Consider the following 21,818-nt stretch of genomic DNA (forward strand, 5'->3'; position numbering starts at 1 on the left):
TCTTTGGGGTTTTTTTAAAGCGCTTTTCGCAAAAAAGGATTACAAGAAAGAGCTGGATGAAAGGGGACGTGTGATGCTACAACATGCATGACTTATTTGAAATTCAAGAAAAAAATAAATCCCTGAGGACATTGTCTTCACCACAAGTCTTACACATAAATGAGTTTATAACCTTATGAGCCCCCCGGGCCGCACAAGGAGATAGAATGTTACTAGCAAGATCTCGGGAAGGAATTCAGGAAACACAGTGATATTCTGACAAGGTTTCATTAGCTAAACCTTAAGAGCAAAGTAGTTTGGTTGCCATGCTAGTCTACTTAGATACAGAGAAATTAAAGGTCACCAAACAAGTTGTCCATGATACCTTCTTTTTGCACTGGACATGTCTGTGACTAGCCTTCCAGAGTTCTACTCCCTTCATTGGATCAGTGAAGAATGACCTAAGCTACAAACAATTTGAAGGGAATAACTTTTTAAGGTTTCTCTCATTCCGCACAGAACCGAACGAAGGGAATACACTAGAGATGTGCATGACAAACAAATGTAGTTTTGTTTTCTTTGTATCGAGAATTATTTGTTATTATTCAGGATTCGGTCTATTTTGGTTTGCTTCATTTGCTGAACTGAAATAAATATTAACACCACCCGTACCCCAAAAATAATAAATGAAAAGAAGCAGTCCCTTTTCCTTCACGGACCACATTTACCAGATTTGCGGGGGTCTCTAAGAAAGGGGCAGGAGTGATCGATCTCCGGTCATTCCTACCCAACTGACTCCTGGTTCCAAAAAGGCACCGGCCTCACAGCTGGTTCATACCATTTTCAAACGGGGAGCTGGCGGGGAAGGAGCAACTAAAAATTGCTCCTGCCCCTTTCTATACTGGAAATGACTGTGGAAAAGAAAAGTCTGGTCTGAGGGTGGATGGAGATGAAGCTTAGGAGAAGTTAGTGGTGGCATTTTGCATCTGTTACTGGAGATTGTTTTGGTAACTTTCTCAAATAAAAGTCAACAAAAAAATGGAATTTTTTTTTTTTGTGGGGGAGCATTTGTTTCATTTTTAACCAAAATGAAGTACAAGCATCTTCTCACATTTGTTATATGTTTAAAAATGAATGCACACCCCTAGATCTCTCAAAAGCTAGTAAAAAATGCACTAAATGAATCCAATAAAAATGCACCATCTACAACTTTTTAAAAATATTTTGCATTCAGTTATATTCTTCTAATTACCTTAACTACAGTGAATACTTTTATTTTCTGAATATGTTTATAGAAACATAGTAACATACAGGCCGATACAATAAAGACACGTGGAAAACGAGCGCTCAGTGTTGAGAGCCTGCTTTCCTAATGCGGGGCCAGCCACCTCTCCTGGGCACGCGATACAATATTTAAATGAGGGGTCATGCTAAAAAGGAGGAGCTAGGGACAAATGTATGTCCCTAGTGCCTCCTTGTCAGTGAGCGCCCAGGAGAGGTGGTTGTCAGCGGGTTAGGAAAATGCAGCAGAATGTTAAGAATTATTAAGAAGGGAATGGTTAATAAAACGGAAAATGTCATAATGCCTCTGTGACGCTCCATGGTGAGACCGCACCTTGAGTACTCTGTACAATTCTGGTCGCCGCATCTCAAAAAGATATAGTTGCGATGGAGAAGGTACAGAGAAGGGCAACCAAAATGATAAAAGGGATGGAACAGCTCCCCTATGAGGAAAGGCTGAAGAGGTTAGAGCTGTTCAGCTTGGAGAAAAGACGGCTGAGGGGGGATATGATAGAGGTCTTTAAGATCATGAGAGGTCTTGAATGAGTAGATGTGAATCAGTTATTTATACTTTCAAATAATAGAAGGACTAGGGGGGCATTCCATGAAGTTAGCAAGTAGCACATTTAAGACTAATCGGAGAAAATTCGTTTTCACTCAACGCACAATAAAGCTCTGGAATTTGTTGCCAGAGGATGTGGTTAGTGCAGTTAGTGTAGCTGGGTTCAAAAAAGGTTTGGATAAGTTCTTGGAGGAGAAGTCCATTAACTGCTATTAATCAAGTTTACATACAGGCCGATACAGTAAAACCCACGGGAGAGCCGGCGCTCCAAGGTGAGCGCCCGGTCTCCCAACGCGCGCACAGGCCACTCTCCTGTGTGCGCGATTTAGTATGCAAATGAGGGCCTGTGGTAAAAAGAGGCGCTAGGGACACTAGCGCGTCCCTAGCACCTCCTTTTTGACAGGAGCGGTGGCTGTCAGCGGGTTTGACAGCCGACACTCAACTTTGCCGGCATCGGTTCTCAAACCCGCTGACAGCCATGGGTTCGGAAAACGGACGCCGGCATAATTGAGCGTCCGTCTTCCGACTCACGGGCCATGGGCCGATTTTAAATTTATTTTTTTTTAAATTTTGGGGCCTCTGACTTAATATCACTATGATATTAAGTCGGAGGGTGTATAGAAAAGCAGTTTTTCTGCTTTTCTGTACACTTCCCCGGCGCCAGCAGAAATTAACGCCAGCCTTTGGGCAGGCGTTCATTTTTGAAAGTAAAATGTGCGGCTTCGCTGCACATTTTGCTTTCTGGATCGCGCAGGAATAACTAATAGGGCCATCAACCTGCATTTGCATGTTATGGGCGCTATTATTTTTGCGGGGGTTGGCCTTGCGTTTTCGACACGCTATTACCCCTTACTGGATACCCTCATGTTTCTCTCAAGTGTAGTAACTACCGCTCCATGCAGTTACCCCCTGCCTTATGATAAGGGTAGTAATATTTACATTCAATCAAAACCAAGCAACTGTCAAACCTATAAATTACCCCTTACTGGATAAGGGGTAAAGCTAGCGCGTCAAACGTGCAGCCAAACTTGGGCTAACAGTGCGCTCCACCAGTACAGTGCGCACTGTACTGTATGGGCCCGTTAGGGAATAGCCACTGCTATTAATTGCATCAGTAGCATGGGATCTTCTTAGTGTTTGGGTAATTGCCAGGTTCTTGTGGCCTGGTTAGGCCTCTGTTGGAAACAGGATGCTGGGCTTGATGGATGGTCTGACCCAGCATGGCAATTTCTTATGTTCTTAAATTAACACCTGCTCTGGGCTGGCATTAATTTCTGAGCGTTAAAATGTGTGGATCAGGCACACTTTTTTATTTTTGTATCTGGGGTGAATAGCTAATAGCCTCATCAACATGCATTTGCATGTGATGAGCGCTATTAGTTTCGGCAGGGTTGGACGCGCTTTTTGGACATACTAAACCCATTATGATATAAGGGGTTGTGGACGGCATCCAAAACACGTCCAACCGCAGGTTAAACATTGTGCTCAGCTGAGCACACTGTATTGTTTTGGCCTGATAGTAATGACGTCAGAAAAGGACCAGATGGCCCATCCAGTCTGCTCTGCAAGCTTCTGATGGTAGTAACTGTCTCTCCATGCGGGATACCCTCAGGTTTCTCTCAAGGGTAGTAACTACTGTTCCATGCAGTTACCCCCAGCCTTATGATAAGGGTAGTAATATTTACATTCAATCAAAACCAAGCAACTGTCAAACCTATAAATTACTGCTAGCGACATTTTTACTGGGTGAGGAGCCTTCTTGATAATTCACAGTGCTGTTTGATGTTCTTTGCTTTGGACTTGGCCATAGAAACCATCCTGTGCTTTTTCCCATATGTCTGCATGTCAGTACCACAGACCGTAAAAGTCAGGACCCATGTTGATTGTTGTCTGTATCCAGCCCCCCTCACCCCCCCCCCAACCATCAAAGCAAATGAGATGCAGTAAAATGTTGCAGATTGACTTTATGGCATAGCAAAAATCTACACTCATCTCTAGTACAGGCGCAACACGAACAATGTCTCTGCAAGCCCTAACCATGAGTCATATATATATATATACATATATACAGCACTAATTTTCCCATAGACACAAAGTAGTACATCTCGCCCAGTGTGACCCAGCCCCGTGCCAGAAGGGCAGAGGCCTCAGGTAAAAAGCTAGTACAGTCTGTGCTCGGCTTCTCACACTATCAAGCAGTATTAACTATTGTAGCCTTATTTTGCTTGAGACTCAGGCTTTGATGAACCATATGGTCCCCTTCTGGTGCAGATGAGTGTGCATCTCTAAATCTGAAGTGTGCTGACTGGCAAGGCCGACTACATAAGCAGTTTGTCAAACCCTTTGTTCTGGATTCTAAACACGTCACTTTCTGTGATAAATGTGCCCACCACTAACAGGATAGGGGAAGTTGAATCTGTCATGCTTCAGCACCTTCACTTACTAACTCTCTGTTGCAGCCCATTTGGCTGAACCCAGTGTTTCAACAGGGCTGCAACTGCCAGCCCTTGATTTGACTTCAGCTTACAGCAAAGGCAGTTGGTTGGACATTTTCCACCCGTGTCATGATGTGACTGGTCCACCCCGATTCTCTCTTAAGACTTGCTGAACCCAGTTTGGAATCACCCAAGTATGTGGAAAAGATTAGTATTAGTCTGTAGGGCTTGAGGCAATTCTAGTGATCTCTCCCTGGACTTGATTTCACTTCCTGTTCTGTGCATTTGCATGCCACTGTGTGCCCTCTCATTCCCTGGGCTCCCAGGCCTGCTGTCTTCTCAGAATCCCTCACAGTAAGCAGGTTCTCTCTATTTTTGCTCCCTCCTTATGTAACAATCTTCCACCTGGCATTCAGGATGCCCTGTGAAATGCGGGCCTATCCTACTGCCTGTCCTCTTTCTCCAGTCCTCCACCTTGTAGTCTGTCATCATAGTAACATATGCTAAAGACAAAAGACAAAAACCGCCCATCCAGTCTGCTCAGTAGAGATTCATCCAACTTAGGAAAATGTGCTCATAAATCCCTTGTGCAACCCAACACCAACTTGCCCTCCCTCATCTTTTCCTGCACTTTTAAGATGCCTTGCAAAAGGTATTCACATATAACTTGTAAATAAATCTATGTAAATGTGGGTCTACTGTAATTCTATAAGAGAGGGACTTACAAATCATTCAGATGGCCAGAGCTGTTTCTGAAGGTAATTAAGGGGGCCTAAGACTTCTTTGCAGAGACTTTAGGCCTATAAAACATCTATCTAGAGTAAATTTAAGAGCTAAAAGGGGCAATAGTGCATTTGATTCCATTCTGAAAAGTTTCTTAGCCCAAAGGGAAAAAAGTTGTTAACTTTTTTTTTACAGTTAGGAACTGAATCTTAGACATTAGTGAATAAGGATCTACCAAGTGCCTGTAAACAATGTAACAGGAACATCACTTAATTGTGTGCCTGCGCATCTTATTTTGAAATAGAACAGATGCAACCTGTTTCCCATCCCCAAGATCACAATAACAGAGAGGCCGATGCAATAAAGTGTACCCAGTCACAGGTTTACGCACAGTTGGATGTACGTTTTGGACGCGCTAGACTAGCACCCGATGCAATAAGGATATTAGTGCATCCAAAACATGCGCCCAAATAAAGGCATGGCCGATAGTGCTCATCACACGTAAATTCCAAGTTGATGAGGCTGTTATTACCCCCTGAAGCAGGAAAGAGCGGGGCGCCCGATGCACACGTTTTTAACACAGCAAATTTAACTCCAGCCCCGGAGCTGGCGTTAAATCAGTCTGCGAGTCAAGAACTCATTACAGTGGTTCCCATTGCGATACTTAAATCTACTGCCTGCAGTGTTTAAGAATAAAGATTTGATGTAAAAAAAAAAAAATTCTGGACACACAGTAGACATGCTCCAGACTGACTGTGTGTGTATATTTTGTGTGTCTATTGGGCAAAATCGACCTGAAGCGGGATAAAACGGATGCTCGTTTTGAGCGCCCGTTGCAATTGTGGGCACAGCGCCACGCCTCCTCGAGTGCTAGGAAAGTATAACTCTTCCATAGCGCGTGCTATTTAATGCAGCAGCTCGTTAAAATACTGCATCAGGTGCCCAGGTTACGTGGACATTATGCACGTGTTAGGGAAACGGGCGCTCAATACAAGCTCCCGTCTTAACGCGCACCTTATTGCAGCGGATTGAGAACGAGGTCAGCTGCTGCTGTGATGGTGACCCCCCACACACACACACGCCTCCCAGGCAAGGAGCAGAGCCCCCTCAGGCCTCGGTGGCCAGAATTGCCCCGGCATTCTGGCCAGGGATAGAGGACGACAAAAGTGGGGGGTAAAAAAAACAAGACCACCACAATGAAAAGAATTTTGGAAGCCCTAGGGAAGGGCTCTGATAACCTAGGGTTCACCTTTGGGAATGTCAGGCATGGCTCCCGGAATTTCAAGCACCCACCCTCGGACAGCTCAGAGCCCAGAAAGCATGGCAAGGCTGCGTTTGGCTTCAGACACAGCTTTACCCCAGCATCTAGATCTGCAAAATGAGATCATAATTAAGCTGACTTAGAGAATAGCCACTAATACTAGCAACAGAAACATGGGACAGACTTAGTTTTTGGGTAATTGCCAGGTTCTTATGGCCTGGATTGGCCACTGTTGGAGACAGAATGCTGGGCTTGATGGACCCTTGGTCTGACCCAGTATGGCATGTTCTTATTTTCTTATATGATAGAGGTGTTTAAAATCATGAGAGGTCTAGAATGGGTAAATGTGAATCTGTAATTTACTCTTTCGGATAATAGAAAGACTAGGGGGGCACTCCATGAAGTTAGCATGTAGCACATTTAAAACAAATTGGAGAAAGTTTTTTCACTCAATGCACAATTTGTTGCCAGGGGATGTGGTTAGTGCAGTTAGTGTGGCTGTGTTTAAAAAAGGATTGGATAAGTTCTTGTAGAAGTCCATTACCTGCTATTAAATTGACTTAGAAAATAGCCACTGCTATTACTAGCAACAGTAGCATGGAATAGACTTAGTTTTTGGGTACTTGCCAGGTTCTTATGGCCTGGATTAGCCACTACTGGAGACAGGATGCTGGGCTTGATGGACCCTTGGTCTGACCCAGTATGGCATGTTCTTATAAGGGGAAGCATAAAAAGATGGTCTTGAATCTCACCGCCTGCCTGCTGTAGAATGTGCATGGCTAACAGATTGCAGCAACTGTACTGAAAAAAAAAAGAGAATATTATCAGAGTCCAATGACATTTTCACCTAGTACATATGCCTAGGAGTGGGGTGTGTTAATAGTTACGGATTTATCTAGCACCTTTTGAAATTTCTGAATGTGAATGGAGGGAATGTGACAGACATCTGAATTTAGAGTTCTTGGGAAAAAAAATCTGTTTTTAAATATTGTCTTCCTTGGACCTGAATCTCCTACAAAGCATTTTTGACTGAATGTTTTTCCTTTAAAGCAGCAGAACTTGCTGGATTCTTCAGAAAACCAGCTTGCCTATTTCTTTGAATTACTGCATCCTTTTTTAGTCTTATTCTTAGGTGTCCTTTCTTTTGTGTTTAATATATATTTTATATATTCTCACAATTTTTAAAAATAAAAGCTGTTTCCCTTTAATTATGACTCCTATTTCCTATCTTTAAAAATCTCATTTAACACCGTAATTTTGTTTTTGCATGGTATCATTTTGATGTCTGCACAGAGTTCTTCAGCTGTCCATGCTTTATGTGAATCTGTGTGTCATCTCATGAGTTTCTAATAAAGATCCTCTCTTCAGCTATCTGTGCCATATTCATGCATTAGGTCTATCCATTTGATGCCTGCAAGGGGCTCAGATGAAGATCCTCTCTTCAGCTCTTTGTGCAGTATTCATGCTATAGGCATATCTATGCGATTCTGCATGGGTCTCTGATGAAGATCCTCTCTTTAGCTGTCTGTGCTGTATTCATCTATTAAGTATATCCGTTTGATGCCTGCATGGGGCTCTGATGAAGATCCTCTCTTTAGCTGTCTATGCTGTATTCATCTATTAAGTATATCCGTTTGATGCCTGCATGGGGCTCTGATGAAGATCCTCTTTTTAGCTGTCTGTGCTGTATTCATCTATTAAGTATATCCGTTTGATGCCTGCATGGGGCTCTGATGAAGATCCTCTTTTCAGCTGTCTGTGCTGTACTCATGTAATAGGTGTATCCATTTGATGTTTGCATGCAGCTCTGATGAAGATCCTCTCTTCAGCTGTCTGTGCTGTATGCACATGTTAAGTGTATCTGTTTGATACCTGCATAGGGCTTTGAATAAGATCCTCTTTTCAGATGTCTCTGCTGTATTCACGCTTTAGGTGTAATTTGTGCAATGCTGCATGTAATTCTGATGAGGATCAGTACAGTGCAGCTCCCATTCAGGGTAATTTTCAAAGGAAAATGTAAATGTAACATACTATAATAGCAATTTTCAAATGCTATTTACCTGTGTTAAGTGCACTTTACACAGGTAAATGGGCTTTTCAAAACTGCTAGGATAGTAGAGATATTGGTATAGAGATATTACATTTATATTTTCCTTTGAAAATTACCCTGAATGTACTTAGATTTGTAGCAGTAGGAGTTGCTAACACGGAAGAAACACAAAAGGAATTAGCTGTGTTATGATTGTTTCTCCTAATGTATCCATATCTTCTCTGTGCACACTTGGAGTTTCTTTAGACAGTCAGACGATATTGTAATGCTGCAAGCCGCGCCATGTTAATAGCAAACAAAGCTTCCCAGTCTGCCATCCTACCTGACACGCTAGCTCAGGTGGTTATGGCTGATGAGCCAACCTGAAAGGCCAGTGAAGGTAAGGCAGGATTGGGAGCCAGAAAGAGAGAGAAATCCATAAACCAGCACAACAGTAAAAGCTAGGGAAAGAAAGGGCCAAAAGTTATATACTATAAGCTTTATGCCAGCATGTTTTACAGTGCAAGAATAACTGGAGTAGCTATTTACTAGGAAATGACTTGAAATTCACATAGAAAAAAAAACCAAACTGTGCTTTTAATGTTTCATCCTCTACTTCTAAGGTGTATTTAAACTTGACCTGGTTCAGTATGGCCCATTCAGTCAACATTTGAGATATATAATTGTAAGTAGTACAAACTCTAATCTCTTAGCAATTGAAATCATTTACATTTAGGTAAGGCTGGCACTGTCCTGTTGCCACCATGTTTTGTTGCTGGAAAGAGGGGGGGTGGGGGGGGGGGGGGGAGGCAAAGAGACACTGTATCTTTAAATTAAGAGCAATGGCATACTAAACTATGGGCAGTGAAAAGGTTAATGTGCTGAGAAGGAGTTTAATCTAATTTAGTTGGAGGGTGTCTGTGTGGTGGTGTTTTTTTGTTTTTTTTTTATTTTGGGAGTGTGGGAATAGAAGAGAGAAGCTGCCCCACTGAATGGGTCCTCCTGAGCCAGAAGCAGTGGGGAGTCCCCTTAGATGCCACTGATCCGAAGCCAGCCCATGAAAGGAGGATTAAAGAAATGTTCTGATTTGCAATTCACACTAATGCACCCCCGAGGAACCTTTGGTAATATTTCAAACCCCATTTCAAGGGAAGTGCCCTTAAGATGGCTGGCTATATTGTATTAGTACAGCTCTGTGCAATCCAGTCATCCATTTTATGATGTGGCTTGGGGATTCTTGTTTGTTTTCTTTCCACTGTGGTTTTTAATGCAATTAAAACTTTTGACTATAGTGTATAGTTCCCTTACAAAACCTGAAGTATCCTTAAAGGCTGATTTTTTTTTATTTTTTTTTTTGCTTAACAGATTCAATAAAATTAATTATGCCTGCAGAGTATTTTGAAAGTCAATAGAACCTCTGATCTTAAAATTGCATTTTACTATTCAGTTTGAATTTTTTGCAAATGGAAAAGTTTGATATTTTTTGTGATCAGATTCTCAGTTTCATATCTTTTTTCGTTATGAGTATTATCTGCAAGAATTATTTTAGTTAGTAGTACCAATATAATTAAACATTTTAGTTTTCTTTATCTCAGACCTCATTAAGGGAGGGGGGGAGGTTTCTAGGAACTTCCCATTCTGCATTTCTGTAAAAAAAAAAAAAAAAGTAAAAAGTCTTATTCTTCAGGGCAAGTGAGAGAAGAGTATTTCTGAACATACTCCAGCTTCTGGAGGCCAGCAAAGATTGTTTTTTTAATGGAGATTAATTGTGGCTACAGCCATCAACTGCTGCAGTTCAGTAATAGTCATTATAAAGATTCAGTAAATATGTTACACTACCCCATTATTTTCTCTTGCCTTCTGACATAAATTCACTATAGATCCTACCATATCTCTCACTGCAGCTATAATTGTGCAGATGAGATAGCAAAGAGGTATCACAACCACTAATATTTTAATTAACTTGTGACTTCCCCGGCATTCCTAAGGTTTATTTCCTCGTGTCAGTGCATTTTATCTCCACGGAATTATTTAGGGTTTCTTTAATCCCATTTTTTTTTTTTCAGAAAACCTTGCCTTGCACTAATTTCTGGGGACTGTAGTGCACATGCAGATGGACTGCAACTCTGATTTTCACCCTTCTCCATATCAAAGTTCCTTTCCACCGGTCTCAGACCGCAAGGGGATTTCACAGCATTAAAACATGGCAGCGACCAATCTTGCTTCGGCCATTCCGTATTATACCTCCAGAATATTTAGTTCTGGTTCAAATTATTGCATGCTTCATTAAATATCCACTTTCCAGACCTTTCTCTCACTAAAGCCAAGGGTTTCAGGACTTTCATGGAGGTCGATGCTTTTAATAAAGCTCCCTCAAATTTGTTTTACTAGGGGGAAAGAAGAGCACTCTCTCTCTAAGATAACCCTATTTAAAATCATGTTTAATTGCAAAGTTTCATTAGAAAGAGGGACCTTAGCTTAAAATTTTGTAGAGGCCTAAAAAAAAGATTTCCATTAATTTAAACATATCGCCATTCCCACAAGGGACCAAATGCTTTCTTTTTACTCTTTCATCCATGGTTAAATATGTAAATAAAATGTCTAAAGTCATTCTTCAAAGAAGACAAAAGGAAAAAGGAGCCATTAAATCCCACCCCAATTCCCCATAACATTTGCCAGAGGGGGGCTAGCTCCTAGCCAGGGCCTAGCAGCAGGGGAGCCAGGGCTGCTCCATCTCCAGTCCCACACACAGGACAAAAAAAAAAAAAAATAATAATAATAATAAAATATCTTTTCAGCTCCAGCCATCTTGAAAAGCGCCTTTTCATATATGAGTTACAGAGTTATCTCCCAGTTGCTCATTTCTCAGAGTCCCCCCTTGGTTTGCTGCACTCCGCTTCAGATTAGGTGGCAGATCGAACTTTTATTTTCCTGAAAGTTAGGGGTGGGGGCGGGAAGGGAAAAGTCAGAACAGATCTAAAGGAGAAGGGTTTGAAATGAGAGAGTGACCTCCGCTGCCACTATCTCATACCCAGTGGGCCTGCTTCGGCATTGTAACATTGTAATTTCTAGCTTTAGGACAAACAGGTTCCACAGCAAAAAAAAAACAACAAAAAACAAATGCAACTTTAGGTCGCCGGTCAGAATCTTCTCTCTCTGGGCTTTTTTTTTTTTCTCTAGCGACTTTTGTATGGACCAAGAAAGTAACTCGAATTTTCTACTGGAAATGCTATTTAAAGTTGCACTTTTGAAATGGGAGCTCTCTTTTGAGAATCGTTGTCAAAAAGCCCAGATCCAGAGCCAGGATTCTTACTATCTTAAGCAAAATCAATACTGTCCTTTGAACTAAAGCAATTGTGCTTAGACTGAGGGGCGCTTGGTGAGATCAGAAGAGAGAGGGAGAGAGAGATTTTAAAGAAAGAGAACATTAGTGACACCCATCTTAATTCTTATCAGTTTGGGGAAAGTGCAAGTGATAGGGAACCAATTTTATGACGGCTTGTTTTTTGTGTTTTTTCCTTCTCTAGACCAACCTTGCCTGAGGTAAACAGCAGCCCTGGCTTTGACCTCCTTACTTGAGAGCAGCAGGAAAACCAACAATTTGTTTGGAGAGGGAAGATTATCTCTGCCCCCAGCAGCATGTGAAATTTCATAAAGTTTTTTGGGTTTGGTTTTCTTTTTTAAATCAGAAATAAGCCGAGGCTGCTCCATTCTTCTTGGGGTTTTTTCCGTGCCAATTAAATAAGCTCAGTTGCTGGAACAGGTCAGCTCCTTCCTTTGATGTGTTCCCTGTTGTATTTATCTGTGTTTATATTTAATAGTGACAGGAAAATAGATTGACAACCACGGCTGGATATGTGTGTGGGGTTGGGTTGTTTTTTGTTTTTTTTTCCACTTCCCAACAGTTGAGATCAAGGTTTTCGGACAGGAAGAAATATCATTTTATTTAGAATGAAGCCCCACCTTTTCCATTGGTAGCTCAAGGCAAATTGCATTCGGGTTATTATAATCGGTTATTCCCTGTCCCAGCTTTCCTCCAAATTGTGCCTATGGGGGAAAATGCTAGTAGGTCGGGCGCTAAACGTGTATCTCAGGCAATGGAAGGGGGAGAGTATTAAGTTTCAACCCTGGCTTCATGCGTTAGAAATCTCGGTGCATCAGAAGGATCCCTAAATATTCTGTAGTTTCAGGGCCACTCCTAGAGTAACAATTGCAAAAAAGAAAAAAAAATCAACTCAGCCCGTTTTGTATGAAGATAGTTGAGGGCTGTAAGAAAAGCAACTTGCTTTTCTGAGTGTTGGAAACCCAGTGGATGGTATGGGCACCACCAAGGAGAGCACACGCAGGAAAAAAAAAACATAAAAGTCAAGAGGCAGCAGCACAGTCCCCTTAGCAGAGCTGAAGAATCTGCATTGATTTCCTTCCTACCTGCGGCGGAGGGGGTTAGAGGTTGCCGGAGTGGTTTAAACTTTCTGGGGGGGGGGGGGGGGGGAGCGACTGAAAGAGAGCAAAGAACTAGTGAAGAAAGGGGAGGGGGAGAGGGAAGCCCCTGCAGGGGTCCTGAAGGAGGGCTCAAGGCGCACCGACCCATTGGCAAGTAATCGCCCTGTCAGCTTCACCTTTCTTATGCAAAGCAGATGGCGTAGGCAGGGCGGATCGCTCTGTTCGGATTTTTATCCCGGGACACGGCCCCTCCCTCTCCTCCCCCCCCCCCCAAAAAAAAACAACCCAGCTGTTCCAGCCCCTGGAGCTGCAGAGAAGGGCAGGGAGGCTGCAAACACAGCCCCAGAAGCTCAACCCGGATCCAGAGGCGGAAATCGGACTCCTGGACCTACAAGAAAGCCGCTCCGATCGCCCCCGGACTTGCCTGTGCTTTCTTCTTCGGCAATCGCTGGAGAGAGGGGCGAGCGCGGGAAGGCGAGTCCTCGCCGCTGGAAGGAGGAAAGCTCGGGCTCCTCATCCCGGACCCGACGGGAGGAGGAGAAAGCTGCAGCAGGAGCCAGGAGAAGGGGGGCAAGCCTGGGCTGCAGTGGACGGACCCCCTCTCCCCCTGCCTCGGTGGGGCGCCTCATGGATCCGGAGCGGAGTTTCCTGGCTACTTGGAGGGAGAGACCAAGCAAGCCGGCAAAGTAAGGCAAAACCTTACCAGGGGAGGGGGAAAGTGGCGGGGCAGCTTCTCCTGTGATGTCCCTGCAGGCTGCAGCCGCCCTGCCCTTTCGGAGACTCGTACGCTGCCTTTCCCCCGGTGGCTGATCTTGTGACTACCGGGGGCTGGCGAGGATGTGCCCCTTGAGGACCTGCGTCGGGGCCGCTCTGCTGCTCTGGCACGCCAGCTCCCTTTGCGCCGGGATCAGCTCGATGGACTCCGAGCGCCCGGGAGACGGCAAGTGCCAGCCCATTGAGATTCCCATGTGCAAGGACATTGGCTACAACCTGACCAAGATGCCCAACCTGATGGGGCACGAGAACCAGCGGGAGGCCGCCATCCAGCTGCACGAGTTTGCCCCCCTGGTGGAGTACGGCTGCCACGGGCACCTGAAGTTCTTCCTGTGCTCGCTCTACGCCCCCATGTGCACGGAGCAGGTGTCCACCCCCATCCCGGCCTGCAGGGTCATGTGCGAGCAGGCCCGGCTGAGGTGCTCGCCCGTCATGGAGCAGTTCAACTTCCGGTGGCCCGAGTCCCTGGACTGCGGCAAGCTGCCCAACAAAAACGACCCCAACTACCTCTGCATGGAGGCGCCCAGCAACGGCTCGGACGAGCCCCCCCGAGGCTCCAGCATGCTGCCCCCCGTCTTCAGGCCGCAGCGACCCAGCGGCGGCGGCCACGAGCCGCACCCCAGGGAGGGCCCCGGCACCCGAGGCGCCTGCCAAAACCAGGGCAAGTTCCACTTTGTGGAGAAAAGCGCCTCCTGCGCCCCGCTCTGCGCCCCGGGCGTGGACGTCTACTGGAGCCAGGAGGACAAGACGTTCGCCTTCGTCTGGATCGCCATCTGGTCCGTCCTGTGCTTCTTCTCCAGCACCTTCACCGTCCTCACCTTCCTGATCGACTCGCAGCGCTTCAAGTACCCCGAGCGGCCCATCATCTTCCTCTCCATGTCCTACTGCGCCTACTCCGCCGGCTACGTCATCCGCCTCTTCGCCGGCGGGGAGAGCATCGCCTGCGACCGCGACAGCGGCCACCTCTACGTCATCCAGGAGGGCCTGGAGAGCACCGGCTGCACCGTCGTCTTCCTGGTCCTCTACTACTTCGGCATGGCCAGCTCCCTCTGGTGGGTCATCCTGACCCTGACCTGGTTCCTGGCGGCCGGCAAGAAGTGGGGCCACGAGGCCATCGAGGCCAACAGCAGCTACTTCCACCTGGCCGCCTGGGCCATCCCCGCCGTCAAGACCATCCTGATCCTGGTGCTGCGGCGGGTGGCCGGCGACGAGCTGACCGGCCTCTGCTACGTGGGCAGCATGGACGTGGACGCCCTGACGGCCTTCGTGCTCATCCCCCTGGCCTGCTACCTCGTGCTGGGCACCTCCTTCGTCCTCTCCGGCTTCGTGGCCCTCTTCCACATCCGCCGCGTGATGCGCAGCGGCGGCGAGAACACGGCCAAGCTGGAGAAGCTGATGGTGCGCATCGGCGCCTTCTCCGTGCTCTACACGGTGCCCGCCACGTGCGTCATCGCCTGCTACGTCTACGAGCGGCTCAACGTGGAGCACTGGCGCCTGCTGGCCGCGGGCGAGGCGTGCCGGGCGGGCGAGGCCGGCCGCGCCCCGGACTGCAGCCTGGCCGCCTCCATCCCGGCCGTGGAGATCTTCATGGTGAAGGTCTTCATGCTGCTGGTGGTGGGTATCACGAGCGGCATGTGGGTCTGGACCTCCAAGACGCTGCAGTCCTGGCGGGGCGTCTGCCGCCGACGGCTGACGAAGCGGAGCCGACGGAAAGCCGCCAGCGCCGTCGCCATCGTCGCCGCCGCCGGCGGAGGGGCCTACAAGAAGCCTAAGCTGCCGGCTGGAAAGTACGAGGCGGCCCCGCTGCAGCCGCCTCCCAGCTGTGTGTGAGCAGATAAGGGGGGGGAGAGGGGGCTTTTGGCAAACAAGTGGCAGAGGCGGCCAGGTCAGGTAAACTGAAGCCCGGCGAATGGGAAAGGTACTTTCAGCATTGGTTTGGGTTTTTTTTGGGGGGGGGGGGGGGTTGGTTGTGCTACCGGGGTGTCCCCGACTTCTGAGCAAGTCGCCGCTTCCCGGGTGAAGGTAACTGAGCAGGATTTCCAAAGTTTTAGGGAGCTCAGCTTTAGGAAGAGAGCCCCTACCCCCTTTACTACCTTGGCCTGCCTCTCTCCCTCCCTCTCTAGCCCCGGCCCTGTCTCCCGAACTTCCCAAGGCCTCGCCTGCAGCAACATCAAAGCTTTCACCCGGGGGGCCCAGCCCAAACAGACTCGGAGAAAAGAGGGATGTGCGATACATTTTTCCTTGCATGACATAAAAAGAGAAACAAGTATTTTGCTGGGCATAAAAGGCAACAAAAGGAGGGCCCCCGACAAAGGAACTAAGGGGGGTCGGGCCGCCAGAAACCCTTTTAGCCTTACACTTGGTGGCTTTTTAATGGAAATCAAGCCAATGTTATACACGTTTGGGCTGATTCAGGGAGGGGGCGGGCTGGGGAGAGGAGGGGGGGGTGGGGGTCCATTAAAAGGGACCTGGAGGGCTTATTGACTCTTTTCTGTTGTTAAACAAATCCTAGCCATGAATAGATAAAGCACTAGTTAGAGCAGAGGAGGCTGGGGACAATGTGCTTCTCTTTGCTCTGCCCGCAGTTATATTTTTGTATATACTTGTACATACAATCCATTCTTCATGCTCTACTATTTTATTAAAAAATAAAATGTTCTTTAGTTTGATAATTTTGTGTGCTCCCAACATTTCCTTGCTCTTATCCATGTGGGTTCCCTTAATTTATAAAGTTTTGTTGTTGTTTTCTTTTAAACAAAATGCTTCCTGGGTAATTCAGTGTGGTACCCCCAGTTGGCTGAGGGCGGCTTGCCAAACGTGCCCTGCTGTGTGTGTGTCTGAGAGCTCTTGCTTCATGTCTGAGCTTCAGATAGCAGCAGGACAACCTGAGCCAAAAATAAATAAATAAAACAGCTCTGTGGAATAAAACAGCTCTGTGAAACGCAAGTGAGATGAAGAAGCTCCGCCTGGCACAGCAAAAGTACAGACCCAAGAAAATCACATATCTCCTTAACATTTCTTTAAAGCAAAAAAGTCTCTTGGGTAATTTCCCCTCTTGCAGCTATTAAAAATGCTCATGTTTCTAACACCGCTGACACGTGATAAAACCAGAGCTCTTGGCAAGGCCAGAAAGGCTCCTGGGGGGCCAAGAAGGAGGTTGCTTGGCTCAAGCTATGCGCAGAGTGCCCTGTGTGTCTGTGAAGCTGGGTCCAGTCTCTGGGTACTTTGGTGCATTGCGAGCCAGGCCTCCGTCCAAGCAAGGGACTTGAGTCACTTTCAGTTATGGGCCAGTGAGAAGAAAGGGATGCTTCCTTGCTAAACCCAGTGGCAAAATTTAATAACATGTCTGTGTGTGTGTGTGAGAGAGAGCCCTGCTGTTTATTAACTAACTTCACTGCAGGAGCTGGGGGGGGGGGGGGGGGGGTTGTAGGGGCTTGCAGGCATCTCGGAATGGTTTTGGCACATTCCTTCAGGTCTATGAGCTCTAATTTTTCCAAAGGGCTTCTGCTCACCTAGCACACACACATTCAAAAAACAAAAATCTTTTCTCTTTGGGGCAATATATATATATATTTTTTTTTTTAAATATGAGGATTAGCTTTATAAAAGGGAGCCTAGTGCGCAGCACTGGCTTAGCTGACGCTGTATTAGAGCCCATATACAGATTGTGCCTCCGGTACTTTCCCTGCTCATCCTCAGTTTTTCATGGACAATGTACAGCTGTAAAGTTTGGCCTCGGAAAGTGCCATCGACTCTGCACCAGTTAGAAAGGGGGCGGGAGGAAGCAAACTAGCACCTGCACTTTGGAAAAAAGTCAATCCCATCACTTCCATCCTCCCCACCACAACCTTAATACTTTTAGGAGGAGCGAGGGCAGGCAAGAGAATTTCGCCGGGTAACTCGCTATTTTCCCCGCACAAATGCCCTCACGTATTATGGAGCTAGGGACCTTCCTTTTAGGTTTTTATTTTATTTTCCTTTGGGAATTTATCAGTGTGAATTCCAATCAACCAAAGGGCAGTACATCAGTGGGAAAAAAAGATTCATTCCCCACCCCCAATGAATTTCTCCTGTTTTTGTTGATAAACACCGATAAATTCTTGGGTAAAATAAAATAAAAACTGAAAATGAAGATCCCTATATGTGGTCCAAAGGAACCTTTGTGTCTGTAAAGGGGGGGAGGGCGGGTGTAGATGCTGATTTGCAGTGAGGAAAGCATTTCAAGCTCTGCACGCTGCCGTCACTCGGCATGTTTCTGGATTTCTGTATGTAATGCTTAGTATTATTTTTATATATGGCTCACTGGTATAAAAACGCTGACAAACTCCTTTTCTGCTCCAGTATTCCTCATTCCGCTTCTTTACATTCCAGAACTTGGCAGGTTTGCAGCATCAGGCATTCGGTTTTCAAAACTGTGCAAAGTGTTGGAAAGTCCCAGGGGTCCCTCCCCCTCCTCCGCTGATTTCCCTTTGAAGATCGCCCTGGGGGAAAAGCACCCAGCAGGTCTGCACCTGCCCTTTGAGGGGGATAATTTTATTTTCTCTTGAAAATGGGCAGAGCTCTGAAAATGTAAAATTATGCAGGCTGCTGCCTCACCCCCACTCCCCCTCAGCCTGACCTAACCCTGCCTCTGATTCCTCCTACGTTATTGATCCCCAGCGGAGGGGAGGGGAGGTTTCAGGACCCAGATAACTAAGCCATTTCCATCCATAGGCAAATGACTTTTCAAAACTGCCCTCCCATACTTACAGCTCTGAGCGTATCTGATCATTCCAAATATTCATCTTATGGCTCGCATGGATGTCAGGGGGGGAGATCATTTCTGTAGGCCCCCAAAGTGGCCACCCCCCCCTCCCGTAGAAGTAATTCCTGATGTTAATCATTCTGCTTCCATGGGCATATTTACCTGGTGGTTATTCTTAGGAGAAGAATCCAGAATTCAGCAAGGCCTGGGATAAGCCCAGAGGATCCCAAAGTTGTGAAAAAGTGAAGGGAAAGCCAGGGATGAGCTGGAGTTCATGGCATGGCAAAATCAATGAGCTGGGAAGACTGGAGGAGCCAAGATTCAAAGCCATTATAATATCTGTTTTATGCATCTTCAGGAGACTCGGAGCCAGGTTTACACATGTCCATGAGGTCTAGGCCAATACTTCAAAGTTGACACCTTGGTGTGCTTTCATTATGACATTTAAATTAAGGTGCACCAAGCAGGCAGCTACATAATCAAATCTTCAAAGATAAAATTGCACCTGCCTAGACTTCTATGAACTTCAACTCTACTGGCACAGAAAAGCAAGGGGCAAATCGTCGCAAAGATTTGAAAAGTTTTGTTCCTCTGCAAAAATGGATTTTGTTTTCAGAGTTTCAGGTTTTCTCTTCAAAACTGTCGACTCTTTGGCCAGCTTCCTATCTTTTTAGACATCAATGGGAAACAAAAACTCTTGTTTTCCAAAGGATTTCTAATGTGCAAGGCTGAGGGCCAGTGCCAGCACTATTGATAATATTGGATGCTGCTTACTATTAATTACTGCCTCTATGGTTACTTGGTTGGCTGCTAAATTTATAGCGTCAGGGTGCACAGCCGCGTAAGCGGCTGAGATTGTGAATGAGCCCCTAACTCTGGGTTGTCTAACTCCAGACCTCAATGACTGCAAACTGAGGGGGCTGCACCCCAATCTGGTTTTCAGCTATCCCTAATGAATATGGATGAGATAGATTTGCATATGATTGAGCCAAGCTGCATGCAAATTTAGCTCATGCATCATGTCATGTTCATTACGGTTATTTAGAAAACCTGGGTGGTATATCGCCCTCGAGGACTGGAGTTGGACACCCTTATCCTACAAAAAGTACAGATAAAGGAAGACCATTACTGACAAATAGGGTCCTTGAGAAGACACATTTATTGTTAGAAATGACCTTATGCAGATACCTAACAGCTAATCTATGATAGACAGATAGATTTGCATATCTATCTATCTCATGCATATTCAGTGTGGACATTCTCAAAACCTGGCCTGTTTGTGGCTCTCCAGGACCAGCAGGACATCCTTGCCCTAAGTCTTTCAGATTTGGTAACGGAGTTTTCCTTGGCCAACGATGATGGGATCGCAAGGAAAAGAAACTCAGAACATAGAAGCTGTCTCATGCTAATTATTTTTAAGAATATTACATCATTTATTTATTTTTAATGGGGGGAGGGTCATCTTACAACTCTGTGTCACATCCCAGTCATTTTAGCATTATTTAAGTGGAATTGCGTATGGAAAAAGTGTCTGTGCAGGGCTAAGAATGTTCTTCTGCTTAATTCTCCTGTCATTCTCTGATCCTGCAGAAGGTTCCTAAAAAACAAAACAAAACAAAGAAACAAAAACAAAAGGCTGGTGCTGGATATTTCAGTCATGTAACAGATTAATTAGCAGGGCTTCACTGCAGGATCAAGTGAAAGGGATGAGGGGAAATGGGAGAGGAAGAGCCTTTGGCAGTCAAGGTATGGCCTTGTAGGAAAGACGTTTATGATTTATGTTTTCGAGCGTGATTACATCTGAAAGGTTTTCCCAGTTTGGCAAGTCTCCATGGGAAAGGTCAAGGCCAGTAGTGTGACTGGTTCCCTTTTCCTTCCCTTTGATCTTTTTAGTTTATTCCTAGTGGTACTGGGTATTCCCTTCTCTATCATCACCAAGCCCAGCCGGCTTTTTTTTGTAAAACGAAATGAAAGCTGTCAAAACCTCAAATTACATACAGGCCGATGCAGTATCATGCGCTTAGGCTAGCACACAGGTTAACCGATGGGTGGTTGGACGTGCGTTTTGGAGGTGCGTCCATAACCCCTGATGTAAGGGGATCAGTGTGTCAAAAATGGGTATCCAAACCAGTGCGTAGCTAATAGCGCTCATCACGTGTGAATGCCCTATTGATGAGGCTATTAGCTAGTTCCCCCCCCCCCCCCCCCCCCCCCCCCCCCCCGATGTAAAAAAAAAGTGTGCACATTTTAACCCTCAAAAATTAGTGCCAGCCCTGGAGCTGGCATTGAGGTGCTCCAAAACTTGAACAGAAAAGCAGAAAATACTGCTTTTCTGTGGCTCCTCCGACTTAATAACATTGCAATACTAATTACGAGGAGCCACAGAAAGCAGCAATACGAAAGAAAAAAAAAAGGCTTGACGGCGGTCAGGTTAGGAATAACCCGTGCACAGCCATAGGTTATGAAATGGTCTGTGTTTCTGACCTGCGCTCAGTCATGTCTCCCGGGCGCCCGATGCCATGGACGCGCTAGGGAGGCACAATTTATCCCTAGCGCGTCCTTTATAGCATGGCGGCTCATTTGCCTAGTGCATCGAGCGCCCAAGAGAGGTGAATTCTGTGCACTTTATTGCATCAGCCTGACAGAGTGCACAGGTTGTGCGCAGCGGCTAGCACACGGTATTGAGTCGGCCCCTCTGTTTTCTTAAAGCAATTTAACAAGGGGGCTTTCAGAAGCCCCCATCAGCCCATCACTGCCTGCACAAGCCATTCAGCCATTTGCGTTGTTGCAAAATTGAGGCTTATATTGAGACATTCACTGTAACAGGGTTTCAGTGTCTTATGACCTTTCAGCAACCACCGAAGGTCACACAGCCTTCTTAAACGTGAAAGCCATGGCTTCAAGGGAATTGTTCTGTAAGGGTGAGGCATTATGTGCTCAGGTGGTCCCTGAAGGCTGAGGAGTGCTGCTGTTCTCTGCTTTAAAAAAAAAAAAAAGAAACAATTCTGAAATCTTAGACTTGCCTAATGTTTTGTGGCGTTTGAGACAGAAGTACAAAGTTATTAGCGCTGACAGAAGGGCAATAAATCAGTCTGTGCTTCAGAAGGTGGGCAGCCATGATTAGTTGGTCTGGAAGGCTTGCTTTGATCTGCAGGGAGCGGCTTGCCAGGTCTGTGGTTCCTCCCCGCTCCCCCCCCCCCTGAGGGCAGATCAGCACCTGTTCCTGCATCCAGGCCCCTCCCTGCTCCCAAGCCCCTCCCCCTACACCTCCCCCTACCTTCTCGCCCCATTTCATCTCTATTAGTAACCTTGGCATGGCAATAACTATCAAGCAGACCCTTCTGGTCCCGACTTACGAGGAGCGATATTCATCATTGGTGGAGATCAGGAGAGCAAAAGAAGACGACTGGTGTTCACACAAGGAAGAAAGGGTCCTGCCTTTAGGTTTCTAGCACCTTTAACCCATTAAGTCCCAGTGTCCTATTTAGAGGATAGCGTCTTACAAAAATTTGGGACATAATGGTTAAGCCAAGGTTTGCTGAGTGTATAGGAAACTGGCACTGCATAACCGATAATTTCTTAAGACT

General features: G+C 46.0%; 1 protein-coding gene across 1 annotated transcript; it reads left to right on the top strand.

The window, feature by feature from the left end:
* Positions 1 to 12,779: 12,779 nt before the first annotated feature.
* On the top strand, positions 12,780 to 15,788 carry FZD10 (frizzled class receptor 10). Its single transcript, XM_029571490.1, has one exon. The coding sequence runs from the start codon at positions 13,551 to 13,553 to the stop codon at positions 15,315 to 15,317; it is 1,767 nt and encodes a 588-aa protein (XP_029427350.1). The 5' UTR covers positions 12,780 to 13,550; the 3' UTR covers positions 15,318 to 15,788.
* Positions 15,789 to 21,818: the final 6,030 nt, after the last annotated feature.

The sequence above is a fragment of the Rhinatrema bivittatum genome, chromosome 11 (assembly GCF_901001135.1).
Source record: "Rhinatrema bivittatum chromosome 11, aRhiBiv1.1, whole genome shotgun sequence".
NCBI classification, from domain to species: Eukaryota; Metazoa; Chordata; class Amphibia; order Gymnophiona; family Rhinatrematidae; genus Rhinatrema; species Rhinatrema bivittatum.

Coding starts and splice junctions, on each gene's coding strand:
- FZD10 (XM_029571490.1), top strand. CDS start 13,551: ATGTGCCCCTTGAGGACCTGCGTCGGGGCCGCTCTGCTGCTCTGGCAC.